Source organism: Chelonoidis abingdonii, chromosome 2, assembly GCF_003597395.2.
Source record: "Chelonoidis abingdonii isolate Lonesome George chromosome 2, CheloAbing_2.0, whole genome shotgun sequence".
Classification (NCBI taxonomy): Eukaryota; Metazoa; Chordata; order Testudines; family Testudinidae; genus Chelonoidis; species Chelonoidis abingdonii.
Genome location: NC_133770.1, coordinates 174,505,005 through 174,519,465, shown reverse-complemented (window position 1 = coordinate 174,519,465; position 14,461 = coordinate 174,505,005). Strand labels below are relative to the sequence as shown.

Genomic DNA, 14,461 nt, shown 5'->3' with positions numbered 1-14,461 from the left:
AGAATTCCAAGAACTTTTGTGCAGGAAATACATACATCCAGCTGCTCAGACATAAAAGCAGACTCATTATTTGTAAATTTTGTATTTATTATAACAAAAGTTATGACATGTTCATTTGTGCATTCTGCTTTAATATAACTCTTGGTATGTAAATGATCTACAGTAAAGGAGCTCTATACAATCATGCTGGTTGTGGCAGCAATAAGGAACACAAATAAGATGTGCCTGTAAAAGTAAAAGGAAGAAAAACAGAGACCAGAAAAAGAGGCTGTTTTCTATGGTTTAAGAACCACCTAAGTTTGTAGGTAATTTGTACAGCCACTCAGTATGAAAACTATGGCCCAAAGAGTCAAGAAAACAGAAGTCAATTCAGGTTGTGTCCTTATGCCAAAACTACAAAACATTTTAAGCATCACTATACAACACAGATCTATTTACAGTAATTTCCCAATCAACTGTTCTCTCAGAGAAAATTAGTGAATCTCAGTGACTTAAGTCATCTGAAAGAGTAAAGCAACTCCTAGGAGTTAGTCTCCATATTCTACAAATCTCTGTCATTTTCAAGACCAAAAAAGCCTTTTTCTTTCTCAAAGAAATACAGTATTACAACATTACGTAATCATTGAGCACTGGCATACTGCCCTGCTTTCCAAACAAACAAAAAAAAAAAGAGCCATTTAAAAAAAAATTACATCATGTCTCTCTGCAATATATTAAACCTTTTATTTTTTACACTTGATATGTTAAGGGGAAAGTTAACTAGTTTAAATCTTATTGGTAAATCATCTCTAGAACAATGTCAGTTGATATTAAAACTAACAAACAGAAAGAGAAGCTGCAGTTATCTGTAGTGGCAGGGTAAGGAAAACAAAATGTAGTAAAATCCCTGCAGTAATGTGAGCCCTATTTGGGTCCTGCACTCATGTCTTCTTGTCCGTTAGTTTATTTCTGAACAGTATGCACACAGGGTCATAGTGGTGTATCGTAATAGTCTGGCAGCTGATCCATCTGATACTGCCGCTGCTGCTGCTGCTGCTGTTGTTTCATAATCTCCTTGACCTCTTCTTCGAGCTCTGGTGGAATGATGAATTGGTCATCTGGATCTGGCTGAGCTGGGGCTGCAAAGTAGCCCCCAGTTTTTCTGAGAGGTGCATCAGTTGCTACTTCAATCAAGTTATGGCTCCTTTCCTGAGGAGCCACAGAACCATTGCCCCGTCGGCGCCCAATTGTACCAGTGCTGGAGTAATCTGCTTTCCTGGAAAGGCCTGTTTCATCCTCATTCGCGCTAATGACAATCCCTTCATCACTGGCTTCCACAGGCACTTGGAGCAACTGCTTCTCCTTTGCTCGGCTGCAGTGGATGTCCACCTCCACTTCCACCTGGCTGCCATTCGTAAAGACACCCTCAATTGGTTCCTCGTCATCACTGTCAAGGCCATTGTCAGAGAAGGCGCTCGAGAAGGTGGCGCTGGACAACTGCCTTTGGAAAGAATTGGACAGGCAGACTGGGTGAAGCATGCAGCGCTGTTCATTGGGGTATGCTGGGCTGTTCTCATTCATGGCTACCTGAGGGGGCTCATCAGAGGCTGTGGACCCCACCTCACTGCTCATTTCAGAGGTGGAGATCTCGCTACTAATCTCAGAGGCCATGCCGCTGCTGGAAGATGGCATTCCCAAAGCATCTGTAGGTCTGTCTTTAATGACTACGTTGACTGACTGGGGAAAGATGCCTGGGCTGGGAGGCGGGACTCCATTAAGTTCACAGCAGCAAAAGCTGTCTTCCGTCACATTGAGCTGAACCACCACCGCACTGATGCTGTCGTTGTAGCCGTAGCTCTGGGCCAAAGTGCAAAGCTTCTTTGCAGCTGCCAGTGGTTCAGGGACATTTCTGACCGCTTCCACCACCTCCTCGATGGAGAGGCTGTCCCACAATCCCTTGCTACCCAGAATGAAGAACTCATCCTGCGGAGTCAAGGTAATGGACTGGACATGAGGGCGGGGCACTACGTTTGGGTGAAGGAAGGTGTATCCCAAGATTCTTGTGGAATCTGTCACGCCATTTACTTTACCATCCTGAAATTTAAAAAAAAAGAGGACACGAAGTTGAGACTATACAAAGACAAAAATGCCTAGCATTTACATCTTACAAGCATTTTAGAAATGTCTATCTTCACAACATCCTGTGCGGCAGCTACACATCCCATCCATTTTATAGATAAGGAGCCAGAGTGATGAAGTTTTTTGGGAAAAACAGATGTAGTCTCATCATTTTACTAGAATCTCTGGAGGATGTTGAACAGAAGCTAATGAAGCTAGACATTTTAAAATTAGCAAGTCCAGATAACTTGCATCCAAGAATTTTGAGAGCTGGCTGAAAAGCTCAGGGACTGTTAATGTTGATTTTCCATAAACCTTGGAGCACTGGGAAAGTTCCAGATGACTGGAAGAAAGCTAATAATGTGCCAATTTTTAAAAGGGTAAACAGGAGGACCCTGATAATTATAGACCTGTCAGCCTGATGTGAATCCTGGGCAAGATAATGGAGTGGCTGATATGGGACTTTATTAATAAAGAATTAAAGGAGGGTAATGTAAATAATGCAAATCAAGATGGGATAATGGAAAATAGATCCTATCAAATTAACCTGCTATCTTTTTTTGATGAAATGATAAGTTTGGGTGATATGGTAATAGTATTCTCATAATATCCGAGACTCTGTAAAGTCTGTGACATGGCATTGCACCACAATAAATGGATTAAAAACTGGCTAGATGATTGGCCTAAAAATATAACTGAAAATAGGGAATCATCACGTGGATGTGTTTCCAGTGGGATCGTGTAGGGATTGGTTTTTGGCACTATGCTATTTAACATTTTTATCAATTACCTGAACGAAAATGGACAGTTTGCAGATGACACAAAAATGGGGGGCAGGGGAAGAGGAGGAAGAGAGAGAAAGTGGTAAATAATGAAGACAAGTCACTGATTCAGAGAGACCCGGATCAGCTGATGAACTGGACATAAGCAAACAAATATACATTTTAATACAGCTAAATGTAAATGTATACATCTAGGAACAAGGAGTGTAGGCCATACTTCTATGATGGGAGATTCTATCTTGGAAAGCAGTGACTCTGAAAAATATGTGGGGGGTCGTGGTAGATAATCAGTTGACCATAAGCTCCCTATGTGAAGCTGTGGCCAAAAGAGCTAATGCAATCCCAGGATCAAGAACCAGGGGAATCTCGAGTGGGAGCAGAGGGGTAATTTTTCCTCTAATATTTGACACTTGTGCGACCATTGCTGGAATACAGTGTCCAGTTTGGGTGCCCACAATTCAAGGATACTGATAAACTGGAGAGGGTTCAAAGAAGAGCCATGAGAATGATTGAAGGATTAGAAAACATGCCTTACAGTAATCGAGGTCTTTGAGTCTATCTGTTTAGCTTAACAAAGAGAAAGTTGAGGGGTGACTTCATTATCATTTGTAAGTATCAACAAGGGGAACAAATATTTAACAATGGACCCTTCAACCTAGCAGAGAAAGGCAAAACACAATCCAATGGCTGGAAGTTGAGCTAGAGAATTTCAGACCGGAAATAAGGTGCAAAATTTTGACAGTGAAAGGAATTAACCACTGGAACAACAGTCGTAGTGGATTCTCCATCACTGACAAGTTTTAATCAAGATTGGATGTTTTTCTAAATATGCTCTAGGAATTATTTTGGGGAAGTTCTATGGCCTGAATTATATAGGAGAAGAGATTAGATCACAATGATCCCTTCTGGCCTTAGACTCTATGAAGTGTCTTGCAAACTGCTACTCTGAGTCAGTGCAAGCACTGGATTAGGACTCCTAACTTCATGGCTCCCAGTCTCTTGCTTAGCTCACGACACCATCCTGTCTCAGTGGACTTAATACAAGTTACAGTTATGGTGTCACATATACACAGGTCTGTCTGTAGCACCCAAGAAGCTACTTGACAACATAATGGAGCATGTGATTGGGCGAATAAAAAAAAGGTAATGCTTTGGCTTAAGGCCCCCTGTAGAAACATTTCCCTGGTATGCACAATCACAATCCGCAGTAGAAGCCTGGCTGCTGCCCCTACAAGGCTGGGCCTGGCTCCCTGCTCCATGCATTCCGACCCGGCTTGTGGGGTAGCAACACCACTCAGGTTTGACCCCATGGTCCCTACATGGTGAGAGCGGCTATGGGACCAACCCTAAGTTGCACAAATGGGGTTGCAGAACCTCCTTCTTTGGGGGTCCTCTCAACCTGGGGGCCCAGTGAAAACCAGCCCTTTTACCACCCACCATCCCCCAAACCCCTGCAAATGGTACACACTGTGCATAAAGGTGTGGGGGTCACTGCTCTGCCTAATGGCTCATGCAGCTACTGTCTTATTAGCCAGTCAGATATGTCCCTCCACTTAAGGTATTTTATCTTGTGTATGACCCTCCCTGCCCCCACAAGTCCATATTGAACAATGGCTATAGGATCACAGTTATGGCTTCTCTCCTGCAGCTATACATTATTTATCTCAGGTCAGCCCTTTGAAAGGTACAATTTAAAAATGTTCTTTAAATTATGCATTCAAGTCAAATATGACAGAGTACAAGTCTGTGTTTTTCAATCAGCTGAGCTGTAGTGAAATGTTTTACATGCTCCAATTACTTACTACACTTCCTCTTAGATACAACATTTCCCAAGGGGAGAAGGAGTAATATCGGAGTGAGAAAACACCATTAAAAATGTGTATTTAAGAAATAAATCCCATGTACATTCAAATCCCACGATTCTGGCTTGGTTAGAATCTGAGCTGGGACGGTAAGGAGAGCAAGCATCTCAAGTGTTGTTGTGTTTGGTTTCCTGCCAGTCTTGTTGGGGATAAATGCAACCCTGTTAATTTAGAGAACCACGAAGGCAATGAATTATAATCATTTGGTCCAACTGATGCCAGCAATGGCCACTACAGAACAAATAACCAAAGGAAAGTTAATGAAGATCAGGAAAAGGTAAGCCTTTAAAGTGCCTCAGAACATAAAAACCTCTTTGACCTGTAGGGTTCCATATTCTATATAAACCTGACAGAATTGATAAGCCATCCAAGTATGTGAAATTGGTGAATCATTTTAAGATTTAAAGCAGAAATTCACTTCTCCTTCACAAAGGGACTTTGATAGCTCCCTGGTTATCTACAGTACGTGATGGAGCGGCTCACTTCAAGCATGTCACATTTTAGATTCTAACCCCCCATCACCTTTGCTTGGCAGGTTTAACAGATCTACGCATGTACAGCAGTAGGCTGAACATCACATTCTTAAGTAGGGATGTGGCAGACTAAAAAGAAAAGGACAGGCTTCTCTCTCTCTCTCTCTCTCTCTCTGCTTTCGATCAGTTCCCCACATGTATGTTCTGTGTCAGCTATCTGCCCTCTGGGTCTGTATCTTCCAAGGGAGGAGACTGGTTCTTTACTCTTTCAGCTGCTCACTCAACCTCCAGTCTGTGGGGGAGCACAGACTGGTTTCCCTGTGCAGAAGCTGCAGTCTCCCTCCTGCCTGCCAGAGCACAAGCCCATAGCTGGCACAATACATTCTGTCGTGAGACAGAAAAATGAGCCAGCTGTCTGTCAGCATCCTGGTTGGTCAGACAGCAGGAAGGAGCAGAGAAAGTCTCTCATGGAAGAAAAGACATCACACTCCAAGTTCTCTCTCAGCGCTTTCCCACCCACAAAGTGGATGGGGTCTTCATTCCTACTACAGCAATTCCTCTTCCAGGTAGAAGGTTGTTTTCCTCATCTTCCCCTGTTTAAGGCCATCATGCTCAGACCCTGGTGGCTGAGTATCTCTGCAGAACAGCAGCAACTGGACCAGGTGACAAAACATACTGGAAGGGGAAGATGAAATTCCAGCACAGTCGCACCTGTCTTTAAGATACAGGTTATTATTTATATAAGGAAATGCATTTGGTGTGTTGCTCAGAATTGTCTCTAGAGGAAGTTGCAGATTGTAACATTCCCTCCACCAGCACTACAGTTCTCTTACCTCTGTGATAATGGCCTTGTGCTGTTTAATCCTCTTTAGCTCTTCTTCACAACTCATCACATAAGACCTGGACAAAGGCAAAGGTTTTCCATTCCTACAGAGAACAGCTTGGCACTTCCCCACATTTGCTGAGGTTAATGTGAAGCATCCACCTGGGTCCGTGGGATCGTGTTTTATATGGCAAAGGACAGCAGAGCCTCCAAGTTTTTGTCCAGCAGTTCCAAGTTTTCTGGAATGTAAACAAAGCAATACTTGCTGTGTCATAGCTTTCCTACTCAGATCTGAACCTTAGAGTTCAGAACATAAGATGCTAGCATGAAACCTCCAAGCTTAATTACCAGCTTAGATCTGATATCGCTGCCACCAGACAGGAATTTCAGTGCCTGCCTCACTCTGGTCTCCAAAACCTTCCCTGGGGGACCCCAAGACTCAGATGCCCTGAGTCTCACAACAAAGGGAAATAACCCACTTCCCTTCCCCCTCTTTACCTCCTCCCAGGCTTCCCTCCCTGGGTTACCCTGGAAGATTACTGTACTTAAACTCCTTGAATTACAACAAAACAGAGAGGACAATTTCACCTTCCCCCCTCCTTCTTTTCCCTCCCACCAATTCCCTGGTGAGCTGCAGGCTCAATCCCCTTGAGCCCCCACTAGGAAAAAATCCAACAGGTCTTAAAAAGAAAGCTTTATATAAAAAGAAAGAAAAAAGACATAAAAATGGTCTCTGTATCAAGGTGACAATATACAGGGTTATTGGCTTAAAAGAAAACATGAATAAACAGCCTTATTCAAAAAGAAATACAATTTAAAACATTCCAGCAACTACACACATGTAAATACAAAAACAAATAATAAAGCCTATTGTTTCTCTACCTTTGTACTCACAACTTGGAAACAGAAGATTAGAAAAGCCTGGAGATAGAGAGATCTCTCTCAGAGCCGAGAAGAGCACTAGACAGAACAAAGAACACACACCCAAAAACTTCCCTCCCTGAGCTTTGAAAAATCCAGTTTCCTGATTGGTCCTCTGGTCAGGTGTTTGGTTCCCTTTGTTAACCCTTTACAGGCAAAAGAAACATTAACCCTTAGCTATCTGTTTATGACATGCTGATTAACTGGAAAAGTTGCATTATGAGGTCAGTAGAGAGGGGAGCAGGGGACCACAGTTAAGCAATCCCAATCACAGCACACAGACTCTCAACGTTCACTGGGCAAGAACAAGAGCTCCAGTTCAGACTGTGAAGCTTTATACCAAAGTAGTGATGAAGTTATGTACAACTCATGGGCAATGTGTTATAAGAAAGGAGATATACATCCTCAATTGAATCCATTCTCAATTTAAAAAATGCTCACAATCCCAGTGCCACTGCTCTCGTCATCATATTACCAAGACAGAGTATTTTACCTCATTCATCCCCCCAGCAAACCTTTAAGAAATTTAAGGTATTAAGAAGCTATTGAAAAACTAGAGGTAGAAAAGACGGTTACTCACCTTTGTAACTGTTGTTCTTTGAGATGTGTTGTTCATATCCATTCCAATTATGTGTGCGTGCGCGCCGCGTGCACGTTCATTGGAAGATTTTTACCCTAGCAACACTCGGTGGGTTGGCTGGGTCGCCCCCTGGAGTGGTGCTGTTATGGCACCGAATATATACCCTTGCCGACCCAACGGCCCTTCAGATCCTTCTTCCTGGTTACTCCGACAGAGGGGAAGGAGGGCGGGTTTGGAATGGATATGAGCAACACATCTCGAAGAACAACAGTTACAAAGGTGAGTAACCATCTTTTCTTCTTCTTCGAGTGCTTGCTCATATCGATTCCAATTGGGTGATTCCCAAGCCTTACCTAGACAGTGGGGTCAGAGGGAAATGTTGCAGAATGCAAAACTGCTAAGCCAAATGCTGCATCATCTCTGGACTGTTGAACCAATGCGTAATGTGAGGCAAAGGTGTGAATCGATGACCAGGTAGCTGCCTGACATATTTCCTGGATGGGAACATGGACCAGGAAGGCGGCAGATGAAGCTTGAGCCCGAGTAGAATGGGCGGTGAGGTGGCTCGCCGGAATGTGAGCCAAATCACAGCATGTATGGATGCAGGATGTTACCCAAGATGAAATTCGTTGGGATGAGACTGGTAGGCCTTTCATCCGGTCTGCCACAACTACGAAGAGCAGAGGTGACCTTCGGAAGGGTTTTGTTCTCTCTCGATATAAAAGGCGAGAGCCCTGCGAATGTCTAGGATGTGCAGCTGTTGTTCCTGACGCGATGGGCGTGGCTTTGGGAAAAAGACTGGGAGGAAGATGTCTTGATTGACATGAAAGGCAGACACCACCTTAGGGAGGAAGGAGGAGTGTGGTCGCAGCTGTACCTTGTCCTTACAGAATACCGTATACGGGAGGTCCGCTGTCAAGGCCCGAAGCTCAGATACTCATCTTGCCAAAGTAACAGCGATGAGGAAGGCTGTGTTCCAGGAAAGGTACAGCAGCAAGCAGGTGGCCAGTGGTTCGAAAGGAGCACCCATAAGCTTGGCTAGCACCAGGTTGAGATCCCAGGTAGGTGTCGGGCATCTGACTTGAGGTTACAAATGTTCCAATCCCTTGAAGAACCTTGAAACTATGGGGTGAGAGAAGATTGATCGGCCATTTTCCCCTGGGTGGAAGGTGAAGATGGCTGCCAGATGCACCTTTATGAAAGAGACCGCTAGGCCTTGTTCTTTCAGGGACCAGAGGTAGTCCAGGAGAGTAGGAACGGACACCTGTCTGGGGACTGAGTTACGCTGAGCGCACCAGCGGGAGAAACGCTTCCACTTGGCCTGATATGTTATCCTAGTGGAAGGCTTCCTACTGCCCAAGAGCACCTGTTGGACCGAGGCAGAGTAACACAACTCAGACTAGCTCAACCATGCAGCAACCATACTGTGAGGTGAAGAGACTGCAGGTCCAGATGGTGAAGCCTGCCGAAGTCCTGTGTTAATAGATCCGGCCAGAGTGGCAGGGGAATCGAGTCTGCCACTGAGAGGTCGAACAACATGGTGTACCAGTGCTGCCTCGGCCACGCTGGAGCAATCAGGATCAGGTGGGTGCTGTCCCTGCGGAGCTTGAGTAAGACACTGTGGACGAGCGGAAACGGTGGGAAGGCATGGAGTAGGTGCCTCTTCCACGGGATCAGGAATGCATCTGAGAGAGCGCCCGGGGAGGGTCCCTGGAAGGAGCAAAACACCTGGAATTTCCTGTTCTCTCGAGAGACAAAGAGGTCTATGTGGGGAAACCCCCACTTCCAGAAAACAGAATGGATGACGTCCGGACGAAATCAACCACTCGTGAGACAGGAAGGATCTGCTGAGGTGATCCGCCAGAGTGTTCTGGACTCCTGGGAGAAAAGACGGTACCAAATCGATCGAGTGGGCTATGCAAAAGTCCCAGAGATGGACGGCTTCTTGACAAAGGAAGGAGGATCGTGCTCCGCCCTGCATGTTTATGTAAAACATAGCCGTTGTGTTGTCCATGAACACTGATACCCAATGGCTTTGGAGATGGTCTCGAAACACCTGGCATGCTAGACGGACCACTCTCAGCTCCCACACATTGATGTGCGGGGCCAGCTCTTGAGGCGACCAGAGGCCTTGAGTGCGAAGGCCGTCGAGGTGGCCACCCCAACCCAGAGATGACGCATCCGTGGTTAGGGCCATCGAGGGTTGCGGTGGGTGGAATGGCATCCCTGCACAGACTAGAGCGGGGTTTAGCCACCAGGTTAGAGAGCCCAGAACCTTCTGGGGAATAGTGAGCAACCAAGTCCAGGCTGTGTCTGCGTGGTTGGTATATTGAAGCAAACCAGGTTTGAAAGGGACGGAGGCATAGCCTCGTATGTTTGGTCACGAAGGTGAAGGAGGCCATGTGACCTACTAGACTGAGGCAGGTGTGCACCGACGTTGTCGGGAAGGTTTGAAGACCTCCAATAATTGAAGCCATTGCTTGAAAATGCGACTGCGGGAAGCAGGCTCTGGCCAGATTGGAGTCCAGAACCACTCCTATGAAGTCTATTCTCTGCGTGGGTGTCAGAGTAGACTTCTCTGTGTTGATCATCAGGCCTAGGCTCCTGAAGAGGTCTTTGACAATGCGCAGGTGCTGAGACACTTGTAACTGGGAAGTCCCTCGAATGAGCCAATCGTCAAGATATGGGTAGAAGTGTACCCGACAACGCCGGAGGGAGGTGGCGACTACAGCCATGCATTTTGTGAACACACGCAGAGCTGTAGAAAGGCCAAACGGAAGTACAGTGAACTGAAAGTGTTGATGGTTGACCACAAAACAGAGGTACCATCTGTGTGGTGGGTAAATTGCGATGTGGAAATACGCGTCCTTCATATCGAGGGCGGCATACCAGTCTCCCGGATCCAGGGACGGGATAATGGTCCCCAGGGTTACCATGCGGAACTTCAGCTTTATCATGAATTTGTTGAGTTCTCACAGGTCTAGGATTGGTCGTAGACCTCCCTTTGCCTTGGGGTTTAGGAAGTAGCTGGAATAAAACCCTTGCCCTCATGTCTTTTGGCACCTCCTCTATGGCTCTCATGGCTAGGAGCAACTGACCTCTTGTAAGAGGGGTCCCTGAAGAGGGACGGGGAGGGAGGGTGGGAAGGCGGGGTTGAAAAACTGGAGGTAGTATCCCACTTCCACCGTGCGCAGGACCCAACGATCTGAAGTTAGCTGGGACCAGACAGTGAGGAATTGTGAGAGGCGGTTGAAAAAGGGAGGAGAAGGATCCGGTAGAACAACTGGTGGGTCGCCCTCAGGCGTCCCATCAAAAGTTCTGCTTGGGCCCTGCAGGTGGTTTAGGGGGCGCCTGATTTTGACCTCCTTGAGGGTCAGACTGTCTCCGACGATTCCCTCTACCACGCCTTCTGCTAAAGTCCTGACGCGGCCTAGGCGGGGCGTTAGGGCGGTGTGGCTCGGGCTGGAAGGCGTGTGCATACCCAGCGAGCGCATTATAACGCGACTGTCCTTCAGACTTTGCAATCTGGGGTCAGTTTTATCTTAGAACAGGCCCTGGCCTTCGAAGGGCAAATCCTGAATAGTCTGTTGTAATTCAGGGGGAAGGCCCGATGCCAGGAGATACGTCTTATTGTCACTCCTGATGCCAGAGTCCTGGCTGCAGAGTCCGCTGCATCCAAAGAGGCTTGGAGGAAGGTTCTTGCTACCGTTTTACTCTCCTCAAGTAGGGCCGTAAATTCTTGATGGGATTCCTGGGGAAGAAGCTCCGTAAACTTCCCTATGGACACCCACGTGTTAAAGTTATATCTACTTAGGAGGGCTTGTTGGTTTACCACTCTAAGTTGGAGGCCTCCAGTCGACTGCATTTTGCGGCGTAGGAGGTCCATGCGTCTAACCTCCTTTAATTTAGGAGCCAGGGCTTGCTGGCCATGACATTCCCTCTCGTTCACCGATTGCAGGAGCTGGGTGAATGTAGAGATATTCATACTCTTTTGAGAGGATCATATATTTTCTCTCTACTCACCTTGCTGTAGGTGGAATCGAGACTGGGGATTGCCAAATGGTATCCGCATTAGCCTGTATGGTGCAGATAAATGGAAGAGCCACTCTAGTAGGTGCATCAGCCGATAGGATGTCTACGACACAGTCCTCTATTTCAGGGATCTCCTCCACCTGTAAGTTCATATTCTGAGCCACTCATCTCAAAAGGTCTTGATGGGCCCGGAGATCAATTGGTGGAGGGCCTGAGGAGGATGTTCTCCTCCTCCTTGCCTGACGAGGCAGTGGCGGGGAGAGGCTAGGGACCAGGGGATCCTGTGGGGGCTCCTGCACTTGAGGAGCGTCACGTGTGTCAGGTGGAACCTGGGTGTCTGCAGATGATATTGGAGCCTCATCTGTGCTCGTGGGGGGGGGGGGGGGTTGGGGCGGTTTACTGTTGCCTCTGGTATCCAGTGTTCTGATGGACCAATCGTGGAGCCACTGATGAAGTACCTTGGGCCTGGTGGTATGCCCACGGTGTCCAGAAGGACCAGTGATGAGGCCCTTGCTTGTGGCTCTGGCTCTCTGGGAATATATGGCTGGGGATGTCAGAGTCACGCTCCTGAGGATAGGATGCGCTACCAGCCTGCTATGACAGTGATGTGTGTCTCGATGGCCACGGCGATGCCGATAGACGCTGGGAGGGCGCCATTGTTCTGGATGCTTGATCCCGGGGAGCAGTACCGGGAGCTATAACGGTACCACGAGCGAGACAGGGACCTTCTACCGTAGCGGTGCCGGGAGGTGGACTGGGATCTTGAGTCCCTTTGTCTCGAGTGACTGCAGGATACACGGTGCCGAGCGTCGGATCGGTACCAGGAGTATCTGGCTGGCGAACGTGATGGAATGCAGTGCTGGGACTGCGAGCGGCGCCGGGAGCGGGAACGGCATGATCGAGAGCATCTGTGAGACCGTGATCTTGAACGACGTCTCTCTGTTGGACCAACAGAAGGTGGCCTTACCAGGGCCGGTTTTCCAATTGATTGTATGACCCGCACCGGCGGTGCTGGGGGTTGAGGCCGTGTCGACTCTGTCATGGCGATGAGCTCCCTTGCTGTGGAGAAGGTCTCCGGTGTAAAAGGGAGGGCAAGCTCAACCACAGCATGAGCCGGGCAGGCATCGGACTCAACGGCCCTTGTGGAACCGGAATCGATGGTGCCACACTCGTTGGAGCTGCAATCAGCGGTACCACAGTCAACGGTGCCGCGGCAGAGGACGGTGACAGACGAATCGTCTTCGAAGAGCGCTCCTTCTGTGGAGCTGAAGCAGCTGGAGCTATGCTGCTTCCTGGGTCTCGAGGACAGGGAGCGGTGCCAAGCAGATGTCGGTGCTAGTAGGGGCCGGTGCCGGGGCTCCTTCTCGGTACCGGAGTGGTCCGGGGCCGAAGGGGCACTCCTTACAGAAGCAGTCTGTTGGGCTCTTGGTACCGACGCTGCAGGACTAAGTGCTAACTCCATGAGGAGCTGTTTCAATCGAAAGTTCTGCTCCTTCTTCATCCTTGGTTTAAACGACTTGCAGATGCGGCCCTTATTGGTAAGGTGGGATTCCCCTAGGCACTTGAGGCAGGAGTCATGGGGATCCCCTACTGGCATCAGCTTTTGACAAACCAAAAACAGTTTGAATCCCGGTGCCTTGGACATGGGCCCGTACTGGGGTGGAGGAAAGGGGGTAATTCCCGATTCCCCCTTAAACAACTATAAATACAACAAATAATACTAACTAACTACAAGAGCTTGAACTATACACACAATAAACGGCAAAGAACTACGAGTAGCTAGGGACGTGGAGATCAGCAAAGCCACACTCCACAGTTCTAACGACCGTCACGGGCGGTAAGAAGGAACTGAAGGGCCATTGAGTCAGTAGGGGTATATATCCGGCGCCATAAAGGCGCCACTCCAGGGGTCGACCCACCGAGTGTTGCTAGGATAAAAATCTTCCAACGAACATGCACACGGCGCGCGCACACCTAATTGGAATCGATATGAGCAAGCACTCGAAGAATCTAAAAATACAATAATTTATGAAAATGAAGCTTTAGTTTCCAAAACTGCAATGAATTTTTTTAAGAGCTGGAATCAATGTTTTACTGCTTATTGCCACTCAGTTTTAAGTATTTAACCGTTGTTTTTCTGCACTTTCAGACTCCTAAAGCTCCACTGTAAAGTATCTATCACCATTAAAATGATAGAAGCAGTTATCACCATTAAAAAACCCAAAACACTTTCCAGTTGTACTTGGACTCAAGATCACTAATTCATAACCCTAATAGCACATCAGAAGTAATAACTTATCAGGCACATTTGAAAAATATTTTTAAACTTGTCATGTTAGAAGGCCTTTGCTAAAGTTCACTGACAAAACCTGTTGCAAACAAACATACAAAGTATTGTCTTGCTCATATTAAAACTAAACTACTTTTTATGACATTTTGCAACTTAATTTCTGGTTTTGTTTAATAATTTTTCCATCTCTCCCTCTGCATGGGCTTCTAAACCTATTAAACTTTCTTTGCAATAACTGAACAATTACATTACAGAACGTTCCAAGCTCTCTCAGCTCTTGTTTTAACGAAGATCGGAACTTGGACATAGAACCCTGAAGTGATAATACTCAAATTCAGTTTTCCAAGATCTGATGTAGGTTAGCGTTTTACCACCTCAGGAATGTTTGAGAAACAAATATTGTACTAATCCGCAATAAATGTATACATGCAACTAGAAAAGACGGTTACTCACCTTTGTAAACTGTTGTTCTTCGAGATGTGTTGCTCATATCCATTCCAGTTAGGTGTGCGCGCGCCGCGTGCACGTTCGTCGGAGAAACTTTTACCCTAGCAACACTCGGTGGGCCGGCAGGTCGCCCCCTGGAGTGGCGCCACTATGG

General features: G+C 46.9%; 1 protein-coding gene across 1 annotated transcript in view; it reads right to left on the bottom strand.

The window, feature by feature from the left end:
- Positions 1–66: 66 nt before the first annotated feature.
- Positions 67–14,461, bottom strand: part of PHLPP1 (PH domain and leucine rich repeat protein phosphatase 1) — a 245,757-nt gene continuing 231,362 nt past the window's right edge. The window contains exons 16-17 of the mRNA XM_075062811.1: positions 6,048–6,276; positions 67–2,073 (exon numbers count right to left, since the gene is read on the bottom strand). Coding sequence (XP_074918912.1) covers positions 970–2,073; positions 6,048–6,276 — 1,333 coding nt within the window. The 3' untranslated portion in view covers positions 67–969. The remainder of the gene's footprint in view (positions 2,074–6,047; positions 6,277–14,461) is intronic.